Source organism: Manacus candei, unplaced genomic scaffold, assembly GCF_025592945.1.
Source record: "Manacus candei isolate 608988 ecotype Guabito, Panama unplaced genomic scaffold, ASM2559294v1 h1tg000088l, whole genome shotgun sequence".
Classification (NCBI taxonomy): Eukaryota; Metazoa; Chordata; class Aves; order Passeriformes; family Pipridae; genus Manacus; species Manacus candei.
In genome coordinates this window covers 619453-644778 of record NW_026138136.1, presented here as the reverse complement: position 1 = coordinate 644778, position 25326 = coordinate 619453, and the positions used below count along the sequence as shown (strand labels likewise).

Below are 25326 nucleotides of genomic sequence, written 5' to 3'. Positions count from 1 at the left end.
GTGATCACACTGGAAGTGTTTCAGCTCAACCCTATAAGACATAAAAAACGGACATTTTTTCTGTTTTGATCTTCCAGCTCAGTTGCTTACGTAAAGCAGAGGGTGATGGGGGAGAATCATGGTGGCAGCCCCCAGCCTCACACCAGGGTGCGCTCAGCAGTGCTCTGTATAATGCATGCTGTCTCAAATCCCTCCAGCACAGCCAGTCCTCCAGCACACTTTAGCAAAGCGAACAGACCAGCCTTCCCTCCGTTGTGTTACTGGATCTCTTAACAAAGAGAAATTAATATCCATCATTAGAAATCAGTATAAAAAGGTGACACCTGTACACAGATCTCAACTATGGAGAGGGTAAACCCTTAACATGCAGAGGAAAATCTGCAGGTCAAATTACACATTTTTTCCTTTGTAATACATGCAAGCAATCACAACAGTGCTGCCATGCCCTCTGCAACACAGCAGGGGACTTTTTTCCCCCAATAACCTTAGATGATCGCCACTAAGACTTAAGCCACATGCACAACTGTGCAAAGCCTGGCTTCCTTCATAAATAACTGTTATTTGCTTTCAGGTGAACAAACCCATGCTTCAGCTGTAGTCACTGCAGGCCTTTTAAATACTTCTGTACTCCGCACAGTTCAGAGGGTTAAAGTTGAATTTTATTCTAATTTCCATTACTGGCTGTGATGAAAAGATAGATCCAGCAGATAGAGACCAATATAAGACAGCACTGGGAGGCGCACCAGCGTGACAGTGGCATTGTGAGTTCAAGCACTGGCAATACGACACAATACAAAAATTATTAATGACTTTTGTGGTGTCTGTGATACCAGTCAAGAGATACTATTACAGCATATTGTGGAGCCTCTTCCTTTCCCTATCCTCAAGCCCTTCACTAGAGCTATGCCATGGAGCTACTAAAGCCTCCTCCTCTCCAGCAGAGGATCAAAAAGAGGCTGAAGGCCAAACAAGCTCCCACTTCTCTCCAGCAAAACACACTCTCGGTCAGCAGATGGAGAGTGGAGGTGAATGAGGGAGGAGGCAGTGCTACCCAGGAGAGAGAGACCAGGGGATGCCATGGTAGCACCCATCTTGTACTGCAACCCATATAATGAAACCATATCTTCCCAGAATGGGTCCCAGGCAGCTAGAACTTAAGGAGAGAAGGAACTGAAGAGAAAGAACAGCCCCTTGCTGACACCACCATCACCATTTACTAGTCCAAAGCATTCACAGTACTGATATTTTGGGAACAAATACCATGAAGGTTTCAAATGCCACTGTTTGTCAACAGTATCCATTTTCCTCCATGTCTGTTTGTTTCAATGCAAAAAATTTGGTGCTTACCTCAACCAGTTCCTAAAATTCATCAGTCTTCCAGAACCAGCAATATGCCTAAACATGTGCACAGTGGCAGCAGGATTCATGTGAGGAACGTGTTCAAGTGCATTTCCATGCATGGGGTGTAAGAATAGGAACATTTGCGCTGGGGACTACCTCCCTAATTTCTACAAAAATTGTGAAGCTTCACTCTATTCTAAGAGCTGCACCTGTAACAGATTTCTGTTACTTCAGTATTCAGTCCGCAAAAACCCTCTCCCAGCTACACAAGACTACAATTTCCTTCAGTTGCTGGTTTATCATAAACTCAAATCTCCTGCCAGCACCCACAATATCAACAGCTCCCACCAGGGCCCAGCAGTCACACAGAGCCACTGCTAACCTGGCCATTGGCTGGCATGATGAGGGTGACACCACAGCCCTCCTCTCCCGCAGATCGGGAAGACAAGTGCTAGGTCAACTTGGTGGCCCCAGGTGTGGCCTTCTGCTCCCCAAAGCCCTCCTGAGCAGGAAGTACATCATGTTACTGGACCCTTCCCACACAGTTCTGGCATCACAGGAGGTCACGGCAGGACCATGTAGTGCTTCCCTGGGCAAGGGGACCTCGGGAGTTGTGTCAGAGCTGCAACTTGATTGTGTGGGCTCTGTACTTCCTCAGTACATCATCACTCTCTCTTAGGAATGCATTAGGAGAGTGTTATTACTAAAAATACTACTAATTCCCTGAAAAGCACCAAGTTGAAATCAATCCCACAAACTTTCCTAAGATCAATAGGTTTTAATGAACACAGAAAACATACTCTTTAGCAACCACAGGCAAGTACCTGGAGACCAAGCTAGAGTAAGAAATTGCACCTGCTCCAACACTTTCTTGGCAGGAAAGAATTGACATATCACTAAGCAAGCTATTGCTCAGCTCAAACACCTTCAGGATCTGAGGGACCACAAGCTCACCCTTATGGGTGACCTGCATAGTGACTTATCACAGCAAAGCACAGCCAGGACACGAAGTCAGATCTCCCCATCACAGAAAGGGCAGGGTTTCAGCACTGCACTCTCAGTCAACTGAGCAGGCCACATCAGACAGCCAGCCTGCGACTCTGATGGAGCAATGTGGGCACAGAAAGCGGACTGCAAGTCAATTGGGCTGCCGCCTTTAGCAAAGGGTCCTGGCATAGCCTGTTCCTTTCTCAGGGGGTAAAAAGAATATTTAGTCCTGTGTTTCAGTCATCAATAGTCATTTTCCCAGTATTCACCCTGGGAAAAATTTTAACAAATGCTATAGGACTTCTTTTCCTAGCTGTTATCAACAATGGAAAAGAAACAATAGTGTAAAATTAAAGCTTACAGATAATGGGAGAAAAAATGTCAGTTTATGTCTTATACAGTGAAACCTAATATTAAGTGTGCTGTTCCATCATGTATTTTCCAGCAGACTTGAGCATTACATCCTATTTTTCCCCAAGAACTATGATTCAGATTTTCACTTTCTGGTAAATTCCATAAATATTTGATAATCAAATGCAACTTCTGTTTTGTCAGCTATGAAGCCTTCCTCATTCTAAAGCACCAAATTATTTAGCTTTTTACATGAAGCAGGAAAGGAATTCACTTCCAACAGTGACCCTTGAAATTCCATTTTACAATTTAAAATACAATTACTTTTTTTTTAACAATTTAAAATTTTGCAGCAAGTGCACCATTTTTACAGGACTTAATATCTGGTATTATTTCTATATACTAAACAATACAGAAGATTTTACTGCTTAAACCCCTGTAACAGCACAAATCACAGCAATATAAATACTCAAAGGATCTTATTACAACCATTACACTTTTCTCATCAATCTCATTCTGTGCTACTGTGCTAAGAAGATGTAAGTATTCTTAGATGCATGTACAATGGAAAAAAAAAATACCTCTCTAATGAATCCTTTCAAAATTACCCCTCTCCCCAAATCACAAAATCATAGAATTGTTTACATTGGAAAAGACCATTAAGATCACCAAGTCCAATCATTAACCCAGCACTGCCAAGTTCATCACTAAACCATGTCCTCCAATGCCACATCCACACATTTTTTAAATACCTCCAGGGATGGTGACTCCATCACTTTCCTCAGCAGCCTATTTCAGGGCTCAATAACCCTTTCAGTAGAGGAATTTTTCCCAATATCCAACCTAAACCTCCCTTGGCATAACTTGAGGCCATTTCCTGTTGTCCTATTGTTTGTCACCTGGGAGAAGAGACTGACCCCCACATGGCCACAACCTCCTTTCAGGTAGTTGCAGAGAGCAATAAGGTCTCCTCTGAGCCTCCTTTTCTCCAGGCTAAACAACCCCAGCTCCCTCAACCACTCCTTGAACAACTTGTGCTCCAGACCCTTCACCAGCTTCATCGCCCTTCTCTGAACACGCTCCAGCACCTCAATGTCTTTCTGTTGTGAGTGGACCAAAACTAAACACAGGATTCAAGGTGTGGCCTCGCCAGTGCCAAGTACATGGGGACAATCACTGCCCTGGTCCTGCTGGCCACACTATTTCTGAAACAAGCCAGGATGCCGTTGGACTTCTTGGACACTTGGACACACTGCTGGATCATGTTCAGCCACTGTCAAACAGCACCCCCAGGTTCTTTTTCAATGAGCAACTTTCCAGCCACTCTGCCTCCAGCCCATAGTCCTGCACAGGAATGTTGTGACAAACCGCAGGACCTTGCACTCCACACTGTTGAACCTCATACAACTGTCCTCAGCTCATCGATCCAGTCTGTCAGGATCCTTCTATAGAGCCTTCCTGCCCACCTTGGTCTCCTCTGCAAACTCACTGAGGGTGTACTTGATCCCCTTGACCAGATCATTGATAAAGATATTTAACAGGACTGGCCCCAAGTGAGCCCTGGGGAACACCCCCTGTGACAGGCTGCCAGCTGGACATAACTCCATTCACCACCACTCTCTGGGCCTTTTTTACCAGCCAGCTTTTTACCCAGGCATCCCAATTCCACTATCTATGTTTTAAATTACTCACATATTAACATCTAAATCCAACTGAATTCAGTGGGAATAGGGCATTTGAAAATCAAGATATTTCTTTAGGTGCTTTAAACGGATTTGAAAAGTAATGCAATATATCCAGATTTCACTATTTTATCTACAAAACTTGTTATTCAGAATTGAATAAAATTACATAAACCTGTATTTTTTTAATAAAATTAGTTTATATTTTGAAAACTCAACAATTAAGAATGCTTAGCTGCATTAATAACTCCTTCTCCAAAATGCTTCAACAGAAAAATTAAGTTATACTAGACTATTTCTAATAACTTGTAGATTTTCAAAGTGCCCAGTTAAAAATGAAAGGACTACAGAATAAAAGTAGCAAATGCACAAATTCAGTGCTATTAAAAGGCAGACACATGAGACCTCGTATCTTGTGCCATTTGTAAAAAGGTTGTTTTATTATCAGCGTAACTAATCACAATGAAGCCATCTCTTACAATCAAAGTCATTATAATGAATTTTCTTTACAGCTACAGAGAAATGGGATTTGCTGTTCCATATCAAACTAGAACAGGCTGTATAAATTCTTCTTCATATTTATTGTTAAATGTAACTTTTATCTATAAAATCAGCCATGAAATATTAAAAACTGAAACAACACAATTTATATCCTTTACTTAATTTAGTTTAAACGGTCTATTCCCTAAAGAGAGGGAAGAAAGGTTACATATGCATTATAGCGTGCCCTCCTCTCTCCCCCCTAAGCGTTTCCATTATAAACCGCCTAGTTTTGGAATTTATAACATGGCTGTAAAAATCCACTTCATACTTAAAGTTGGTATACTTTTCCTTTTACAAATTTAAAAAAAAAAATAAATCTGCTCCAGAAGGAAGGCAAGAAAGGATGTGAGAGAAGGCAAAAAGCAACTAGACTAAAAATTTTAATGCTTGGACACTTAAAGCAGTCAGTAAGAGCCATCTACTGTAGTTCAGACCCATCTTCCCCTCTGCCTGAGGAACCATTGGGAGATGGTGAGCAGGCTGCAGCAGAGCCCCTAAGTGGATGGATGCCAGGTACTGACCTCCAGCTGTTGCTGACCTGCCAGGTTCAGGCTGGCAGACTGGGGATGAAAACCTCCCTATGCTACTGCTACCTCCTAAAGTAATCTGTACAACTGGGAGTTGGACAAATGAAAAATTAGTGAGATCCACAAAAAGCATTAAAATCAGTTGTGTCAGAGAAGAGACAAGACAAAACACATCAGCACATCTTAAAAATTAAAGACAGACAGAGCAGCATGTAAAAAGAAGCTTCTTTTTATATCTATAAAGATATAAGACTTGAGAAATTCAGGAACTGGAGATTAGACAACATATAGTGCAATGAAAACTGCAATAGAAAGATAAAGACAGACAAAAACCATCAGAAGTTCATGGAAGCCAAAGGATTAAAGGGTATAAAAGACAGCATGGAAAACGATTCATACATAAGAAGGTAGATTCCAAAATGAAGCACAAAATAAAGCAAGAAGAGACAAGTAACCCATGACCTTAATGTGCAGGCTACAACCTAGGCTATTTCCTACTAGCAACATCTTATTTTCATCTTTTTTCTAAAGCACAACAAAAGCGACAAAAGCGACAAAATGTACCTTCATTTTCAGTGTCCCCATTTTACAGTCTGAAAGGAATAGAAAGAAGTAGCAAAGGAGTAAAATCCTGCTTTGGTTCTGACAGTGCAGCTGGTGATCTGAACAAGCCGGTGGGAGCAACGACCAAGCTCTGCCAGGTGGCCGCCTGCAGACACTCAGGGGCACCAGGGAAGCTGGCAAAGACCTGAAGTCCAGAGAGGTTCCCATATGCCCCAGGTGATGCTGCACTCTTTTGTTTAGAGGAAACCACCAAGGCCATGGGTTCAAATGTAACCTTTATTTAGTCTTCAACTAAGTCTATTCATCAGAAAAGCCTCTGTCTTAGCACTTCCCTAACTACAGCCCATGAGGCCTATGTACATATATTGCAACCTATTCCCAGAACAATACAAATAAGTAAGGTTTATAAATTCATTGGTTCTCTACAGTGATTCAGGCTCAGAGGTGTTAGTTTAAAAAAAACAACTCTCATGTGAAGATCTTCTGGTGGACTATATTTATCTGGCATACACAGACAACAGAGGATATTTCCAAAATATGTGTAAAAAAACAAACACAGTAGAAAGATATTACCTACACACCCTCCTGCTCAAAAAAGGTACATGAGCAAAAAGAACTACAAAGTATGAATTTTAAGGATCTATTAGGCCAGGTGCCAAGGATCCTCTAAGGGATCAGGTGGTCCTATGGCACAAAAATCTGCACTCGATTCCCAAAATCAGAGTCCAAAATCACTCAAGTTGTTATCTACCTGGTATGCTGGCCACTACTGTACTGGTCAATGTCAAGATTTAAAGTGTCTGGATCAGAAAGTGAGACGTGGAGTCCCCATTTAGGTACTGGTATCTCATATACAATACAGGGAGAGAAGAAAAAAATCCAGCTCCTTCTCCACCAGCATGAGGCAGCCTGCTCAGCTAGAGAAAGGCAGCAAGCACAAGTCCTAAGTCCAGAAAAGGAGAGTTGCTACATCTAGCAACCTGGACAAAAGAAATAAGATACTGACTCTGCAGAGCTACTACCACATTATTTACCTCTCACGAATCTGAGAAGTCTTGTTCTTGTACCTACGGCATGCCTGCTATACGAGTACCCTGAAGCAAGCACCTAAGCAAAGCCTCCTCCAATCTACTGAAGTTGCTCAATAACTTGGCATCCCCTACTTCTGGAAACAGCCTGCACATCTCGTGCAGGATTTGTAAGCTTTCGTGATGAATCAGTAAAATCCACATCCACTCCAGGAGTACTTTTACATTTTATACTAAAAAATGCATAGCAATGAGATTATTTCATTTGAATTCACTGTATTTATTATCATTTATGGTCAAAATATATTCATTACAGCAACATGTATTGAACAAACATGAGCAAACATTTATTAATTGTTCTACCTGGATGCTCTTCTTTACTGGAAAGACACTGAAAGAGCATTAGGAGCACTATGCAGAACTATTCAAACAAACATTTTTAAAAGCAAAATCTCAACAATATGGCATTTATTAATAAAGCATATATTACAAAGTACTGGTATTTTAGGGAGTATTAGTATTTAAAATGTGCCTTTAAATTACCCCTATTTGGAATGATTGGCGTGACTGTATTAGCTATACATTTTTACATTGCTTTATCCAGTCAGCTCACTAAATCATTAAAAATATACACATCTGAGCTTCAATTTGACCTGCAGTGACTCCTATATGTACTCTCAAAATTAACACAAGCATTGAATGCTACTAATCTTTGACTTGTAATAACTGATCAAAGAATACTGCCCTGTAATTCACTACAAGCTAAAATCATAGTGCTGAACTGTGCATTTTCAAACAAGTGGTTTATAGCTTCAGATTTAAAATGCAAAGTTTCCATTATATTTAATAATTAAAATGCATGCTGCGTTATGGTTACATTTGGTGACTGGATTAGTAGTACCCCAACTGAGTTAAACAATGCCTTTTTCCTATTAGAGATCGTATTACCATATTGTCTATTTGTTTAAGAAAAGGAAGAAAAAAAGCACAGCAAGGAAGAAGGAATAAAAAAGAAATATGAATATCAAACGTACTGAAAGACAGTGAGCACCAAGACAGCGAGAAGACCTGGTATCAGCAAAATCTACACTAGCTGAAAGCAGAAAAGCTGAAATATCTGTGCATTTAAAGTATGAAAACTTTTTTAATAAAAGGAATATTCTCCCTCTGTCAATAAGTGTTCTCATCCAAAGTAAAGGGTTTAAAGCTCAGTTTGTTTTCCTAGATACAGTCTCTACAAACTGAGGGAATACACACATCACTGTCAAAGAGCGGACTCTTTCAGGCTGTCAACTTCTTCATCAGGGTCTGACTTCACTGGAAAGTGTGAAATTATGTAATTACTTATGCTTGGCAATTCTGATGGTTTAGACAAATCCAGTACTATGAACATCATCTTTTATAATGCAAAATTCCTACTGTGATTTTATTTTAAGGACTATACCCTTTCTTTCTGTGCTTTCTAGGTGGCTTATTCAAACAAAATTTAAATATTATGTGAAGTATTTTTCTCTCCCTAAACAGATCATATTGAGCTCAGAAACATAACTTACAAGGATGAAAAATACTTGAAAAGTAAAATAAAAATGAAACTATGGCCACAGTGACATCAACCGAAGTTTTCTCAGCACTGTCAGCCCAAAACTCTGTAATTGCAAGTCTAAAGACCTTTGAGTACTTACAGCAAACATATAAATAAAATATTATTTGACAATTATTTTGACAAAAAAGACATACTCCTTATATACCTGCACTTCCATGCAACATTTAACTTCAGAGATTAAATCTGTTTTCATTTCAAGTATATTTTAATTATCCTGGTACCAGTAGCAGATACGAAGACAAGTTTGTGTGCCTGAAAGCTTGCCTACTTCTCCATCTACAGTAGGATATATTACCTCTGCCTGTATGCTGCCTCCTTAGAAATCTATCCCATTATGGGGATAGAATTTTATAAAAAATACGAAGGAATATATTCTCTTGGGAAAAAAAGTTTATTCAACACTCTCCTTCAAAACCCACTTTATTGATACAAGGAACATCTAAAATCATGATGATGGGAATGAAGTAAAAGAGAAAAGCATTCCTGCAAGTCAACCTCCACTAGCAAAGTTCAGCATGTTTTTTCCTGGAAACAGAACCTAAGCAGCCTGAACAGAGCTAGCAAACTGCACAATCAGGTTTTCCCTTGGCCTCTCCAAACAACTACCTACTGTACCTAATAACCTTGTGCCCAAAAAGGAGTCTTGGGTTTTGAGAGAAGGAGCTCCTTATGTCTGCTCCGGAGAAGCAGGAGACACCTCCAGTGTCAGACCTACATCACCTTTGTCTTCAGTCACTTCCTTCCCTTCCCTCCTCAGGTTGCCATCCCTGTTGGAAACTCCTTGGGTGACACAAAGAAAATCAGACAGGGAACAAAGCCTACATACAACCGTCTGCAGGTATGAGAGGCACAAAAAAGAAGTCAAAGAAATACCTGTCAAGAATTTTCAAGCTACCTAGATTTAGAAAGGCACTCAAACCCACAAGTCTGTAGCTTTGACACTTTAATCAGAAAAAAACTAAAGAAAAAAAAAGTGGTTTTTTTTCGTACAACATATCTGCCAAGTTCCCGGTACCAACAAGTAACAACACTGTTATAAAAGGTCTGCTCAAGAACAACCTGGGTTTTGGGGTAAAATTTGGACAAAAAAATAAAATCCAATTTTATTTCTTTGGTTTTGTATGCACAAATTATGAAATGGAAAGCGTGTGTCAGGTTCTGATTTTGGTCATTTTGACACAAATTCAAAAAATTCTGTTAAACTAAATGAAAATACTCTGATTTATAGTCAGGTAAATGACATCAAATTCTACTCCCAGGTTTCCTTTCCTTCCTGATTAAATTACATTCATCTACACTCAAAAACAAAACAACTAGTGTTATTCCTGCTATTTTTTTCAGGAGAATAACTTGGCTGTTAACAAAATACTAAATGGAATATACATGAAGTCATAAGGGTTCTTTCAAATGCCTGCCACCTATCCAAAGCCTCCCAACGATGAGGCTTATCAAAATATCAGTACTGTGTGGGTACAAACATATCGACCTAAATGCAGGACAGAAGTGAACCTGCTTCTGTGAGGACCTAAACACCACAGTTTTTCCCTAGAATACTTTTTATTAACCTGATATGTATATGAGATAGCAAAAACCACAACACTCAGTATGCTTATACGGAATGCACCAAAAAAAGGCTCAAAAACTAAATATCACACCTTCACATTATTAAAAGGTTTGACATAGTATTTATTGCCATATTACTCCTAATTAGCAGTTTATACTTGTTAACAAGAGCAGTTCATTTAAGGTAAACAGGAATTATCTTTCTATTGTATAGGTAAAACGTGTAAATAGGACAGCTCATAAATTCTAAGATGAGAATAACTAGGAAACTATTCATTAAGGCCTGGGTTATAAATTCAAAACATGAAGGATAACATGCTTAAAGAAGAAGGCTTTATTTTTTAAAGCATTCATTAGGCTCTCATCTCCAAGCCTCAGACTTGTAAATAATTTAAAATGAAAATGGGAACAACAAGGAAGGAAAAAAAAATGCAATTCAAATCAGTCCATTGTTGTACCAGTAAAACTCAGAACAACAGAAACTAAGTTGGCAGATTTTGAAGACAACATCCAGAAAACATTTTTATGTACTGTATCTTTGAACTTAGATGTTATGCTAGCACTGGATCCAATCCAAAAAAAATTAGCTCTGACTTATAACAACCAGGTTTTGCCCAAGAAAGACTAAGCTAGTACACAGGCTAAACTAGTAATTATTAGCATTCATTGCACTTTATTCTGGAGCTGCCAAAGCAAACAAACAAACAAGCTTCAGTTTATCGATGCTTTTAGATTTTTTATTTATCCACTCTGACTCCCCCGAAGTGTATATCCTACTAACAATTTACATGACAGAAGGCGAGTAGCCCCTTCCCTTTAAAGAGGAAGGTAAACCTCGGTTTGCCTTACATGGGGAGCATGAAAAAAACCAGCTTTTACTTCATTGGCATTGAAAATGGAAAGTGAAAAAGAAAAAAGTAACAAATCAAACAAAAAAACCAAAAACACAAGGATCACTGCTGTCCTTGCTGCTTATTCAACGTCCCAAATCCAATGTCAATACAACCATGCAGAAAGTGTGTTACACAGCAAGGAACTAGGAAAGTGCAACATTCTACCTTTATTGAATTTCTGGAGTTTGCTATTCTCTTCTCAAGGACTTGGAACAACCCAACTTAAATATAATGTATGATTTCACTTAAGCATTCAGTGGAAGGCAAGCATGCAACAAAGAATTTCTTTTCCGTGTTAACAGACCACATGGCATTGCAAAATGCAACAGTGCTGTATTCCTATGTCATGGTTCTTGGGGAGGAAGATGTGCGTGTGTGCTGGGCATCCCACGAATGTCAAGACATGCTCCTCAGAAGTCTTGTGCTTGCTTCCTGCACCAGGAAATTGGACACTTTTCAGCTATACAGGATTTCCTGCATGGCCACAGAACACTGAGCAGGGAACCCCAGCACTGCCAGTGAGCTCTGGGCATACAGCAGGTGTGAGACTCAGCTACAGCACACACACATCCCAGCTAGTGCAGTACTTCCCAGAGGCACCAACTTCCCCAGCAGCACAGGAGTAGTGAGTCTGATGCTTCTGCATGTGAATCTAGACGGAAAGGTCACCCCTGTTCCTGCTTCTCCCTCAAACACAGAAGTGGGTGATGCCAACGTGCTATACACCATCAGTACAGGTAGAGTAAGACTCCTCCACATAAGCCAATTCTGCATGGACTCTCTCACATGTTTATAGCAAATGTTTACAGCAAACCATTAACCCACCGAATGGAAACAGGCACAAGCCACAGGCTGTTCCAGAAAGCCTGAGCTTGAAAACCTGACTAAAGAGAGAACTCACATATACGGAAGTATAAAGCCATCCCAGAGCTCCCAAGGCCATCCAAATGGCACCACAACAACCTGTTTCTGTCTTTGCTTAAACCAGAATCCTTGTCGGGATCTCCACACTTTTCAGACTTTTGCTGGAATGTTTCCTACAGAAATGCTTACATACCACATAACTATAAGGATTCCATAAAACAAACCCAAAACATGAAACAACGATTTCCATACAAAAGATGACCCAGTACTACTAATAGGATGAGTTTTGTTACACCTTGTAATTGCAGTGGATTTTAACATTTATATGTAATTTTTATGTCCTTTCACCTATATTTTGAGAAGAACTTTTGAAATACCAAAGGTGGGGCTAAGGACAGCAAGAAACTCTCTTTATAACTACAATGAAACAAAGAAATATGAGACAGAAAAGCAACTATACATGCATTTGTAGCAAAACAGTAATCTATAGATACATATACATTCAGATGTATACACTGAAATACTCCATACCCTAATTACTCTGCATGCCTCCTCCTTGGCCATTGCACCCAACACACATATAAAAACTTGTATTTTTAGACTTAGAAGGCCAGAGGCAATTAAAATTTATGCCTGTACCAAGGATCAAAGAAACTTAGGGATATCCACAGCCTCCCAGCCCAGTCTATATAACCTGTTCTATTAAAGACAGCAGTTTGGAAGCAGGTCAGACTACTGAAAAAAACCTGTAGCACAACTGCTGTAGAAGAACTGAAATGAAGTAAAGTATGAAAACTTCCACGTATATTTAACATCAACACCTAGAATGGGCTAACTTTTCTGTAACTACAGACCCTTCACTGGCAGACAGCAGAAACAGGACTACCAGAATTCCTAGTTGCAGAGTAGGTTCCCTCATTTTAAATACAGCTTCTTTCTGCAAAGTAAAACATCACCTTTGGAATTTCTGCAGGTGAGAAATTAAGAGATTACAAGAAAAACATCTTTACATTTTTTGCTCCTTCACTGGTTTTAAAAACACAGGCTAATGATGACTGAGTTTATTTGTTAGCACAGCCCAAATTGATAAAAAAAAAAGTACACAGTTTAGAAAAAAAGTAGGTATAGGTGTATTTAAACTTTCATGCACTTGTGTAATGACATAAGAGTGTCCACTGCAAAGGCAAACAGACCAAAGATTAAACCACTCCAATATCACTGGAGAGATTTCACGTGAACTTTGACACCCTAGGCCAGGCTAGGTTTAAGCAGTTTGCAGTGCCACCTCCTGTGTGACCCTACTCCTAATTCATTCTCTCCAAGATGTCCTCAGTTAATCCTATGCCTCTTAGTACTAGGCATGGTACTTCAGCCTCTTCTCCCAGGCAACTAGCAATAGGAAAAGGACATAGTCTTAAACTGCACCAGGGGAGGTTTAGACTGGGCATTAGGAAGAATTTCTTCATCCAAAGTGTGATTAGACATTGGAATGGACAGACCAAGGAGGTCATGGACTCATTGTCCCTGGAAGTGTTTAAGGAAAGACTGGACATGGCACTTAGTGCCATAGTGTAGTTGACCTGGTGGTGATTTGGTTATATGCACCATAATACCACAGCATTAATTGGAATGAATGACAAGATCAGACGTATCTTAAAACAATATTTTTATTTGAGTGATGGTGTCATCCATGCAATGAAGCCTTTTGGTTTTTCCAAGAATGAGAATATTTAAATTCTAAACCATTTCAGGAAATTCAAACATAGGAGCCACTGAACAATTCCAGTTCAACCACATTTCATAGGCCACATCTCTGTAAATTTTAGCTCATGCACAAAACCACAAATCTCTACATATTCAAAAGATTAAAAAAAAAACAACTAGGCAAAGTAAAGCCACCTTATTCTTAATGTTGTGCACACTAACACGAAAATGCTGTTCTTCACTACAAAAGGTTGGTTTTAATGGAATATTGTGACTGACATTTGCTTCACATGCATTCTAACTCCAAGTTATGTTTTTCTATAAAAAGAGACAATGCAGCTTAAGTTTTAAAGGTGTTTCTAACAAAGAAAACTTTCATGCAAATAAATTAGAAATCTTTGATGTTGTTACTATAGAATAGTTCCTACAGAAGAATGATAGTAAAGGATTTAACTCAGGTCGTTTGAATTATATTTCCCAAAATGCTAATAAAAGTGACATGTTTGAACATACTGAAAAAGTCACAGTCCATCATCGTGCTGTCACATCGGTGCATTTGACTTTTTTTAAAATGTATGGATTATACAATTACTGCCAGGCTCCATATTTTATATATAAAAGCTACAATCTGATTATATGTCCATGCTGAAGTAATTTATGAAATAAGAGTGGAATGACTGCAATGTTACTTCTATGATGAATGTAACTTGCTGTGAATAGTGTAGGAGATTACAAGAGAGACCAAACTGAAGCCTGTAATTGTCTTCATCTTTCATGAAGAGGTGTGACCTGGGAAAAATATAGATCCCAGCATCCAAAGCTCCAGCTTCACGCAAACATCTTGATTACTCATGTTCTGGTATAGGAATGGAAAATTTATAGTCTTCACAGGCCACACCTTCAGATTATTAAGGTAAGAATCACAGGGAATTACATCCAGTGTTTAAATTATATGTTAGTCTGTTATTGTTTTGCACCATCAGCAAATCACTTCTGCCATTATTACCCTGGCACTTTTGGATTTCCATTATTTACTACTCCCTAAGTGTTACCATCATGCTTAGTACGATATAGATGAACACAAGCACACGACAAACCCAAGGTCTTTCAAGTCTGCATCAGAACAACTACACAAAGAAGCAAAGAGGGCACTGGAAAACAAGAAACAAAGCTATAACTGTGTAAATTCTGAGATCACCACTAGCTACAGCATTCCTTTCCTTTCTCCTTACCTAACACTACATTTAAGATTAACACTGTGGTTCACAGGCCACACTAGTTATTTGAAGGAGCAACAGGAAACCTGTTATAACAAGTCAAATTAAACAAGGTAGAATCATAGAACCATAGAATGGCTTGGAAAGGACAGGACCTTAAAGATCATCTAGTTCCAACCCCCTTGCCACGGGCAGGGACACCTTCCACTAGACCAGGTCGCTCAGAGCTCCATCCAGCCTGGCCTTGGAACATTTCCAGGGATGGGGCATCCACAACTTCCCTGGCCAACCTGTGCCAGTGCTTCACCACCCTCACAGTAAAGAATTTCCTCCTGAGATAACAGATACACAGATAACCTATCCCTCAAAGGCCACCTAAAACAGTAGTTTTGGTTTAACCACCTTTTCTATTGAAGATATACACCCCTTTGGAAATGTATTAATAAACTGCTATGCTATTTATGGGAACATACTTTCCCTGCCACAATCTGACAGGTCCCCTCAGCATCTACTAACTCCCTAGATCGGACAAAACCACGTTGAACATTACAAGACTGTGACAGCATAGAAGGTGCTCACGATTCAAGAGACAAAGCAGAGAAAGGCACAGAGCTAGTGAAAGGTCTGGAGCACAAGTACTCTGAGGAGCAGCAGCTGATGGAATTGGGGTTGTTTAGCCTGAGAGGCTCAAGGGAGTCCTTACTGCTCTCTACAGCTACCTGAAAGAAAGCTATAGTCAGACAGGGTCAGCCCCTTCTCCCAGGCAACCACGGACAGGGAAAGAGATCATAGTCTTAAGCTGTGCCAGGAGAATTTTGAACTGGACGTTAGGAAGAATTTTTTTATAGAGAGTGTAATTAGACATTAGGATGGGCTTCCCCGGGAGGTGGTGGAGTCACCATCCCTGGAGGTGTTTAAGGAACGCCTGGACGAGACACTTAGTGCGATGATCTAATTGAAATGTGGTGTTTGGTCATAGGTTGGATTTGATGATTTCAGCGGTCTTTTCCAACCTAAGTGATTCCATGACTGCTCTGTTTAGTGACTGAAGCATAATAAAGGGAAAGCGGCTACAACCCTTCCTTTATTACTTGTTAAGAGCCGCGTACAGAGCTCCTGATGTCACGTGCGTTGCCCCTCACCGCCAACCGCACTACTTCTCAAAGCTCATTCCCGCTTATGCAGTCGGGAAAGGCTGCGCGGGGTCGGGGTGGGGGGAAGGAAAAAAAAGAGGGGTTCGGGCAGCAAAAACCGTTCAAAAAAGCGCCAAACCCCGCACGCTGAGACCTCAGGTGTCCTCCCGGCAGCGCGGGGTGGAACCGAGCCCGTCCTCGGCACCACCGGCCCCGCCCCGCCGCGCCTGCGCAAACCGGCCCCGCGCGGCGCCTCAGGGGCGCTGCCCGGCACGGTGCCCGCGGGCGGCGGCCGACGGGGCCAAGCACCCCCCACACCCCCGCGCCGCCACCGCTGTCACCTCGCAGGGCAGGTGACACCGGCGGCACAGCCCCGCCCGGCCCGGCCCCGCGCGTGCGCACCAGCCCTAAGGAGTGAGGGCGAGGCAGGAGCCCGGAGCACGCGCCAGCCGGAACCGCGCAATGCGGCGGGGCTCGCGCGCTCCCGCCCCGCCCGGCTCTCCCTCTCGCTCTCCCTCTCTCCCTCCCTCCGCTCCTCTCTCCCGATCCCTCTCCCTCTGCTCTGCTCTCCCGCCCGCCCGCGGCACAACGGAAGGGAAGATCTGCGGCGGCCCCGAGGCCGGCTGACTCGGCCAATAGGCGCGCGGGGCGCTCTTCCCGCCCTCGGCGGCGTGTCCAATCGGCGGGCAGCGGGGGAGGGACCACGCGCGGGATTGGGTCAGAGGCGACGCCACCGCCCGCCCACCCGCAAAAAAAAAAAAAACGACGGCAGCGCAGAGGCCCAAAAAGCCCGAGGGGAGACGGCGGCGCGGCGGCCCCGTGAGCCCCCTCCGCGAGGGCCCGAGTCGGCGGGCGTCCCCGCGCCGCCGGGCGGCGGGGCGAGGCGGCCGCGCCGCGGCGGTCAGCGCTTACCGTGCAGGGGGAGCTGGGCGCCTCCGCTTGTGCCGAGCCGTGTCACCAGTGGCGCGCCGTAGATCCGCCGCGCTGCGTCACGCCCGGCGGGGGGCGGGGCCGAGCCGCACTCACGTGACGCGACGGCGGCGGCGGGGTGGGAGTCGGTGCGGAGGCGCCGCTCGTGCCGCCGCGGGCGCGAGGGGCCGCGCGCCCAACGGCCGCCGCGTCACGTGAGCGCGCGCGCGTTGTGTCTGTGCCGCCATCCCGCCCTGGGCGGACATCGTCCCCGACCTGCTCGGGAAGGGCCCCGGCAGGCGGGCGCCGTGGCCTCGAAGGAAGGAGGGAGCCCCCAGCGTTTTCCCAGGATGTGCGTGCCGGTGAGGCCGCAGCTCCGAGCCCCGGCCCGAGCGAGGGCAGGCGCCGCTGGCAGGAGCCAGCGCGCGGTGTTGGAGCTTCCCGAAACTGCGCTTTCCTTGGCGCGTGGCAGAGTCCGGTGTGTGGCTTCTGTGCCCACGGCAGCGCTCGGCGCTGGATCGCCTGGTTAAAACCTTGGGCCGTGCGGGGCTGTGCGTAAAATAAAGTTGGGGTTCCCAGTTTTCGCCCTGCGCCGGCGCCGCAGCGAGACCTAGCTGTGGTCCCTGAGAAAGCTGTCCTGGAGGAGTATGAAACAAGGCGGTGACACGCAGCACCGCAGGCTTAGCACCGCAGGGTTATCGTTCGAAGGGGATACAGTCTGTCTCCAAGCTATACTTAAATCTTTCGTGAGATGCAGTTTCAGAAGAGAAACGGCTGAATAAGGCGAGAGGGAGGCAGTATGTAAAGTATCTGGTGGTTTATAGGCTCATGAAGAAACTGTGGTGATGAAGACCCTAATTTCCCCTTTTCTTAAGCTAAGTCACATGATTAAGTATAACAGCCAGGTAAAGAAGCGTGGTCTAAAGAGTCTTTGGACGCCTGTGGTGGAATGCAATTACTTTTTCACTGTTGCTTATGATCTTTAAAATGCAGGTTTTACACAGTATTTTTTAGTAGACAGATTTTAGTGTTCTTCAAGGCCATGGCACAGAGACGTTTGGAGAGAGCACCTCATTGTGAATATATTTGGAGTTCACTGATGCTTTCTAGTCATACAGTCTGCACGAGCTTACTAATTAGAACTGACGAGAGTTCTCTTTATCCGATTAGTCACTGACTAATCTCTTAGGTTTATGGCACAGCAGTGCCAGTTCTGTCACGGGTTGCAAAGACTGGGAGAATGGTTTGAGAACACAGCAGTCGCTATGGCCCGAGCCTTTCATCAAATGAAAGTCAAGACCCAAGAGTTTACCCTTTACCAGAGTCTTGGGAAAGATTGAAATGAATGAACAGGGTTTAAAACAGTAAAGTACCACACAGAACCATCAGTGAGAGAAGGCTCTCTCCTTGTCCAGTACTTAAGGGTTGCAGGACAGAATTTAATTGTCCTGCGTGTAATAGGAAATCTACACAGAACACTGCTTAATTTGTAGAAAGATATCTGGGATCTTACACACACAAACACACATATATATAGTAGTTTGACGCTATGTAAACATGTAACATTGACAGTTTTAAGAACAATAATTAAGTCTAAAAAGTCTACTTGTTCTTGTTACTTTTCAGCACAGGGAAAACAGGTAAAATGATCTTTTGATGTCCCTCAAACTCAGTTTCTCTGCCATTTACAAATTTCTTTCATATGCCTGAAAAGATTTTTAGGTCTGAAACTCAAGTAACACCAAGTCAGCCTGCCTAGTCTACCAGTTATTTCATCATCTGCTTACCGTGAGGGAACATACTGAAGAAGGTGTGATCATGAGAGGTGCAGTTTTGTAAGTTGAGATATTTCTAACAGAAGATGAAGAGAAGCAACACATTTTAGGAATAGCCTGAAGAGGGAGCCATTGCTATAGGAGAAGCAACAATTAAGGCAGAATCACTGTTAATAAAAGAAAAAATTTTACCTTTACTATTTTTTTTTTATTGTAAGCTCTATTTATTAAGTGTTTACCAAGATCCCTACATGTAATATTCTGGCTTAGGTATATACATAATTTTAAAGTGGTGCTGAAATTTAAGTGCTAGTTCTAGGTTCTGAAATACTGATATATTAAAGTGCAAGTAGAATAACTCAGTGATTAGTTAGTAAAGATTTAATTAGTTAATAGATTAGTTTATCAATGGATTGTAAACCCAGAATATATTTATGTGGACTTTTCAAGATAATTTTTTCCTAGCAAAAATGTGATCTGAAGTTACAAAGATTGGACTGATAGCCAAGAAGTTAAATACACTCCAGTGATAAAGTGCTGATCCTACAAATGACCATGCAGCAGATCCCTGAAGCCTTCAACACATGGGAGCCATGGATATCTGCAAGTGCACTGAGAGGTGTCTTCACAGAGGCACTTGAGGAGTCAGATGTGATCTTTCATCAGATCCTGAATAATCCAAGTTATGTTTCTCTAAAGCCAAGTTACAGTCCAGCTGAGGAGTGGTAAGAGAAGTGTGTAACATTTATGATACGTGAAAGTAGTAGTCAACCAGCCATCTACTCAGTGTCACGGTAACCAATATCACAAAAAAAATAGTAGTAAATGGTCCTAGAAAGCAATTGTGTATATAGCACAAACAGTTAAAGTGTTTTGCATACACAATAGAAAACATGCAAACAGGAGACATCACTTAAATCTGTGTGTGTATAACTTTCTAGATACAAACATCAATATGAGTGTACCAGTACACCAAATCTCTTTTTTTTTCCCCCCGTGCTGCTGAATACTGAGGTTACTTGAAGCAGACAACCAGCATTTTTACCCATTAACACCAATGTTTAAGTCTTCAGGCTGTTCCATCCAGAAGATCCCATGTTAAGATACACCACCACCTACTGAGAACTGCAAGTGGAGATTATTTCTCCTGGACCCATGCACATCTGAGTGCACTCTATAGAGGTGACTTGGCAAAGGCACCACAGACTGTCATTGCTAGCTTGTTCACCAGGAATGAAGCTAACACAGCATCTCTTCATCGTGATTATGTTTGTGTGTTTGTTTAAAATGTATTTTCTTTCATTCCACTGCTTTTCTTTACAAAGTGGACTATATAGCTAATGTTCAGTGTCCGGAACCCCCCAAAAAAGCCAGCTTGAGAAAGGATGTACTTCCTGGATCTTACTGATCCTCTCACTGTGATGAAATGAAACTATCGTTTGAAGTAGTCACTGGAATATCAGGTTGCTGCAAAATGGGGAATGCTAACGCTGTCTGTGGAATTTGATGCCTTGTCATGAAGGCAATAATGCAAAGAGACAAGTAAAGCAGTACTAACTCTTGAATTTCTAAGTATAAAAAAAGAGTGATGCAAACTTATATGAAATTCATAGGAGGGCTCTGCCACCACTTGTTTCTTCACACCAGAAGGGTACATGTCAGGAGAATGTCATGTTGAATATTTTCCAGGTTCTATGACAGAGATTACAGTTTCAATTCTAAGCTCAGGAAAAAAAAAATCCCCTTCAGTTCCACAAATAAAAATACATGGCTAGCATGATCTTTGAATTATTCTTACAGATATAAAAAAAAATTAAAGAAAATTGTAACTGCATCTGAGGGATAGGGAACATGCAATCGGCTGGCACTTCATGTTATTTCTCAGTTGAGATCATCAAAAGGATTTTGAGACAGGTAGCAACATCAGCATTATCCATGCATACATACACAACATCTGGTTTCTTTTAACTAGGGCTATATATAAGTCTGTCTGGAGGCTGACACTGCCAAAGCTCCAGGGATTTGGTTTTGTTGTACTGTGGTTTTTTAATAAAAATTCACTTAATTTTAATAATAATTCATTGCAGTAAAATGACAGTCATTTATTACTCTGTATTATCTGTTATGTGTGAAGATGTCCAGCATGCCAGTATTTACAGCTCTGCCACTGTATAATTAATCTTTTGGAAACTTACAAAGCAAGTTTCTCAAATAGACAAATGTTCTCAAATATAGACATCAAGACTGATATATTATGCATTAATACATAAACTTTAAGATTTAATATGGTATCAGATCAGAAAAGAACATGCAAAAAAAAGTTGTTATTCCCATGTTCTCATTCCGCTCTTCCCTGGCTGGAATTATCCTTATTTTTCGTGTTCACTAAGTCAGCATGTTATCCACCTGGTACACACATCCAAGTCCTGTTAGAGCTACCTCCACTGAAATAAGAATGTGTGTAAATTGTTAGCTTTAATGAAAGAATTTGCTAGCTACACACTGTTGTTCTCAACTGCTCATTGAGTTAGGAACACAACCATTTTTCTTTGCTGTGACGATACACCTTGTACAGAGTGGACTTTGGAGCTTAAGCAACGTTTTGTGGGGTTTTTTTCCCCTCCCAAGAGTGAAGTTTCTTAGCAAATAGAATCCAAATTCCACACCTAGTTATATGTTTGCACTTCCACACATCTGTTTTTATGTCCACAGAAAAACACAGCTGTCGTTCCTGCCTTGAGGCGTAAGTGAATGTGGTAAATTTCACTCAAAGAACCTGGGTGGAATCACATAACAAAATGCAAGCATGTTTTCAGATAGTATTTGCATTTTTTAAAACTCTGTGAGAGCAGATTAAGTAACTAGGAACTGTCTCCATTGTCCTCCATCCAAACAACTCATTGCATGTGAGAACCAGCTGAAAAGCTTTGCAGGAACTGCTGATGCTCAGGCGGGGTTGGAAAGCCCCATTACAACAGGCAGCGACCTGCTTAGAAAGCAGTGGAAATGTCAGAATTACTTCTAAGTGACTTCAGAAAGAAGAGTCACACTGTAACAAACAGATAATATAGAAATGCCGAAAATAATGTTTTGCCATTGTTTCTGCATGTCAAAACTTCCTAGCAAAAATTCTTTGTCAGCTTTCCCAGTCTGTACGTACATCCAGGGTTGCCCCACCCCAGGTGCAGAATCCGGCACTTGCCCTTGTTGAACTTCATATGGCTGGTGATTGCCCATCCCTCTTAATTTGTCAAGGTCTCTCTGCAGGGCCTCCCTGCCTTCAAGGGAGGCAACAGCTCCTCCCAGTTTGGTGTCATCTGCACACTTGCTTAGTATCCCTTCCAGTCCTGAGTGCAAGTCATTTATGAAGACGCTGAAGAGCACAGGGCCCAAGATGGAGCCTTGCTGAACCTCACATGTAGCAGTATTACAGGAAAAATATTTGCTACACATTTGTTAAAATTACCTACACTATGGAGGTGTTCTTGATACATAATTCTGAAGAACAAAAGTGAGAAGGTCACTGAAATATTTGGCAGTAGAGCTAAGGAGACAAATATGCACTCTGTTAACATGGAACTGTTCATATTTTTCTATTCATATATTTATTTAAAATATTTATCTAGTGACATACCTTTTAAAGGTATGACAATAACTATAGGTGAAGTACGACTTTTGTTGAGTTCTGACCAGTTCTATAGTCACCACCTTCCTAGAAAAGAAGTCTTCTAAAAAAGCAAGTGGAAAGGAGAAAGGATAAGAAACTGCAAAAGTTTTATGAGGGTCTTAGAAAATCCCATGGTGGAAAATAGCTAGCAGTGACTGTTGTGGTTAGGAGTGAGGACAGTCCCCGGAGGTGGGTGAGAACGAGGGTCCACGGTTACATATACTTACCCATATTTGAGTTTTTCACACACAGGCACCCCATGCAACCAATGGTGAGCCACACAGAAATGAGTCGGGGAGACCAAACAGGACCTATGAAATGAGAAGATTGTGTTCAGGACTTTTTTCATGCATCAGTATTTAACTTTACATGTTACTTGTAGGTGGAATTTTCCAGCCGGAGCAAGGGAACTCATGTGTCTTCAATGGCACCAGCCCCTGTGACACGGGCTCCTGTGTCAATGGTAAAGGCACAGTTGCACAGTCTTCCTTGTGTAAACATGAACTATGAACATTCTTAACTAGCAAGGCATTTTATTACATTTTGTGAAACAAGCTAAATGCTGTCTTCTGAAAAGAATAACTATCGTGAGTCAAAGTCAAGCTTCTTGGGAGTAATGTTACTGAAAAGGAAAACCATAACTACATGAGTAAGCCTCATCTTCCACTTTCACAGGCTAAGCAGATGATGACCTGATTAGTTCTCAGTCTCAGGAGGGCCGCTTAACTCTCTATGCCTTCAGCTCGTATTGTCAGCATCTTATTCTCTGTGATTTTAGCTGACACATTTTTTAGTCTTCTCTTTTGAAACATTACTTAAAGATTAAAAGCTGTATTTATCTAATATAAAAAAGCAACTTGCACACTTAAACCCGCTGGTTTTAAGTGGAAATGAAAAATATTCTGATTCATTCTTTCACATTAATAATCAGTACGAAAATATGCTCCCACTTGTGAGTGTGCGATTCTCTACAGCCTAAAAAAAGGGAAGACTTGGGACAATGTACTAGGGAGATGGGCAGACCTTGACCAGCTGTGTATCGGCACTTCATGCTATTAGATGTGCTCTGGGGCGTTTGGCTGGCTGCCACTCCACTGGCAGTGTTCACACAGGATCCGAGTAGTGTCTGCCATCCTAGAGATATATTTCTCATGTACTGTAGGATATCCCCAGTGTCATTAGGCTTGCTAATAATCATAATTCATTGAGAACAGCCCTGCAGAGAAGGACTTAGGCGTTTTCTGTTGGATGAAAAGCTGGACATGAGCCAACAGTGTACAGTTGCAACACACAGTGGCAGCTGCATCAAAAGCAGCATGGCCAGCAGGTCGAGGGACATGATTCTCCCCCTCTACTCTGCCCTCCTGAGACCCCCACCCCATCTGGGGGCCTCATGACAAGAAAGACGTGGACCTCTTAGAATGAGTCCAGAGGAGGGCCACCAAACTGATCAGAGGGATGGAGCACCTCTCCTGCAAAGACAAGCAGAGAAAGTTCAGGCTGTTCGGTCTGGAGAAGAGAAAACTCTGGGGAAACCTTGTATCAGCCTTCCAGTACTTAAAGGGGACCTATTAGAAAGATGGGGGACAAACTTTTTAGCAGGGCCTGTTGCAATAGGACACAAGAGATAATGGTTTTAAACTTAAAAAGTGTAGGTTTAAACTAGATATATGAACAATTTCTTTTCCGATGAAACGCTGGCAGAGGTTGCCCAGAGAAGTGGTTGATGCCCCATCCCTGGACATATTTAAGGTCAGCCTGGACAGGGCACTGAACAAACTGATCTGGTTGATCCTGCTCATTGCAGGGGGCTTGGATTAGATGGCTTCCAAAGGTCTCTTCCAGCCCAACCTATTCCATGATTCTATGATCTTTAAGGACCCTTCCAACCCAAACCCTTTTATGATTCTACAATCAAGTCTTGATATGTCTCTCAAGCTGTCAAAGATATAGATGCTGCTGTTGGACATCTCCACAAAGTTGTTTTCCCCTTATTCAATCCTTAGTAAGAAAAAACCTGAATCAGAATAAACAGGATTTTCTTTTTTTTTTAAGTCAGTGACTGGATTAGATCTTGCAAGTGTACATGTATATACGTATAGCTACATACATGCACATGTATACACACACGCACATGTATACACACAAAGTGTACATACCATTTCTGTAGTTAGGTGGTCAGGATTTGAGACTATCTAATATTCTATGACATGGGGTATGGCATATCTAGAATAAGGCTAACAAAGGAAGTGAACTTTAATCCTATTTCTAACACTATTATGGGAGAGTTATCTTTAACTTACTGTGGCAACAAATAGCTGTTAACGCAACCAAGAAGTAACATTGCTAGAAATGTTGTATAACAGTACAGACCTTAGAAAAATGCACACCTTTTTTTTTTTCAAAAGTCTGATGAGATGCTGCAAAATCTATAAAAAAAGGAAAAGACAGGGTGGATGCTCGTTCTTGATCTAAGAGGGAAATAGTAGCTCTGGATACCCCTGTGGGCATGAGTGGCTTCCCCAGTGCTTTCTTTCATGGCTAGGAGAAACTGAAATTTTCTGCTATTTATCTCCTCTGGGACTGAAGGAGCATGGAGATGGTCTGCATAATTCATTGGTCCCACTGTTTCACGCACATGGTTTTAACTTGACAGTAAGTGGCTATTTTAGAGCACAACCTTATTTCAGTGCACTGTTCTGATGGTGTCTGTGCTTATAAAATGATGCTGTCTTTGCTGACTATATTCTGTTTGACATTCCGAAGAGCAACTGTAGAAAATACATAATCACTTCAATTGTGCTTTGTAATGTTGTAGAACACATAGACAGCATGTATTGTAGTGATATTTCAGAGCAGTTATATTTCTAGAAACACAGTCTGCATACCTCTTTCATGGAGAAATCTGCTACCTCCATCGCACCAAGCTTTCTACTCTTCGGCCCGAAGTGTCATATGTATGAGCAGCCGTTTCT

At 41.9% G+C, this 25326-nt stretch overlaps 2 protein-coding genes across 4 annotated transcripts in view; one reads left to right on the top strand and one right to left on the bottom strand.

Annotated features, from left to right (window-relative positions):
- Positions 1-17018, bottom strand: part of ZNF407 (zinc finger protein 407) — a 333549-nt gene extending 316531 nt beyond the window's left edge. For 2 of the 3 annotated variants that reach the window (XM_051812663.1, XM_051812662.1), the window contains exon 1: positions 16913-17017. The gene's annotated coding sequence lies outside the window, so the exon portion shown is untranslated. Of the gene's footprint in view, positions 1-16912 lie in introns of all 3 variants that reach the window. The other variant, XM_051812661.1, reaches the window with a different exon arrangement.
- LOC127482497 (translation initiation factor IF-2-like) lies at positions 14502-16974 on the top strand. The gene is made up of 2 exons (XM_051812849.1): positions 14502-14563; positions 16053-16974. The coding sequence occupies exons 1-2, from the start codon at positions 14502-14504 to the stop codon at positions 16972-16974; spliced, it is 984 nt and encodes a 327-aa protein (XP_051668809.1).
- Positions 17019-25326: the final 8308 nt, after the last annotated feature.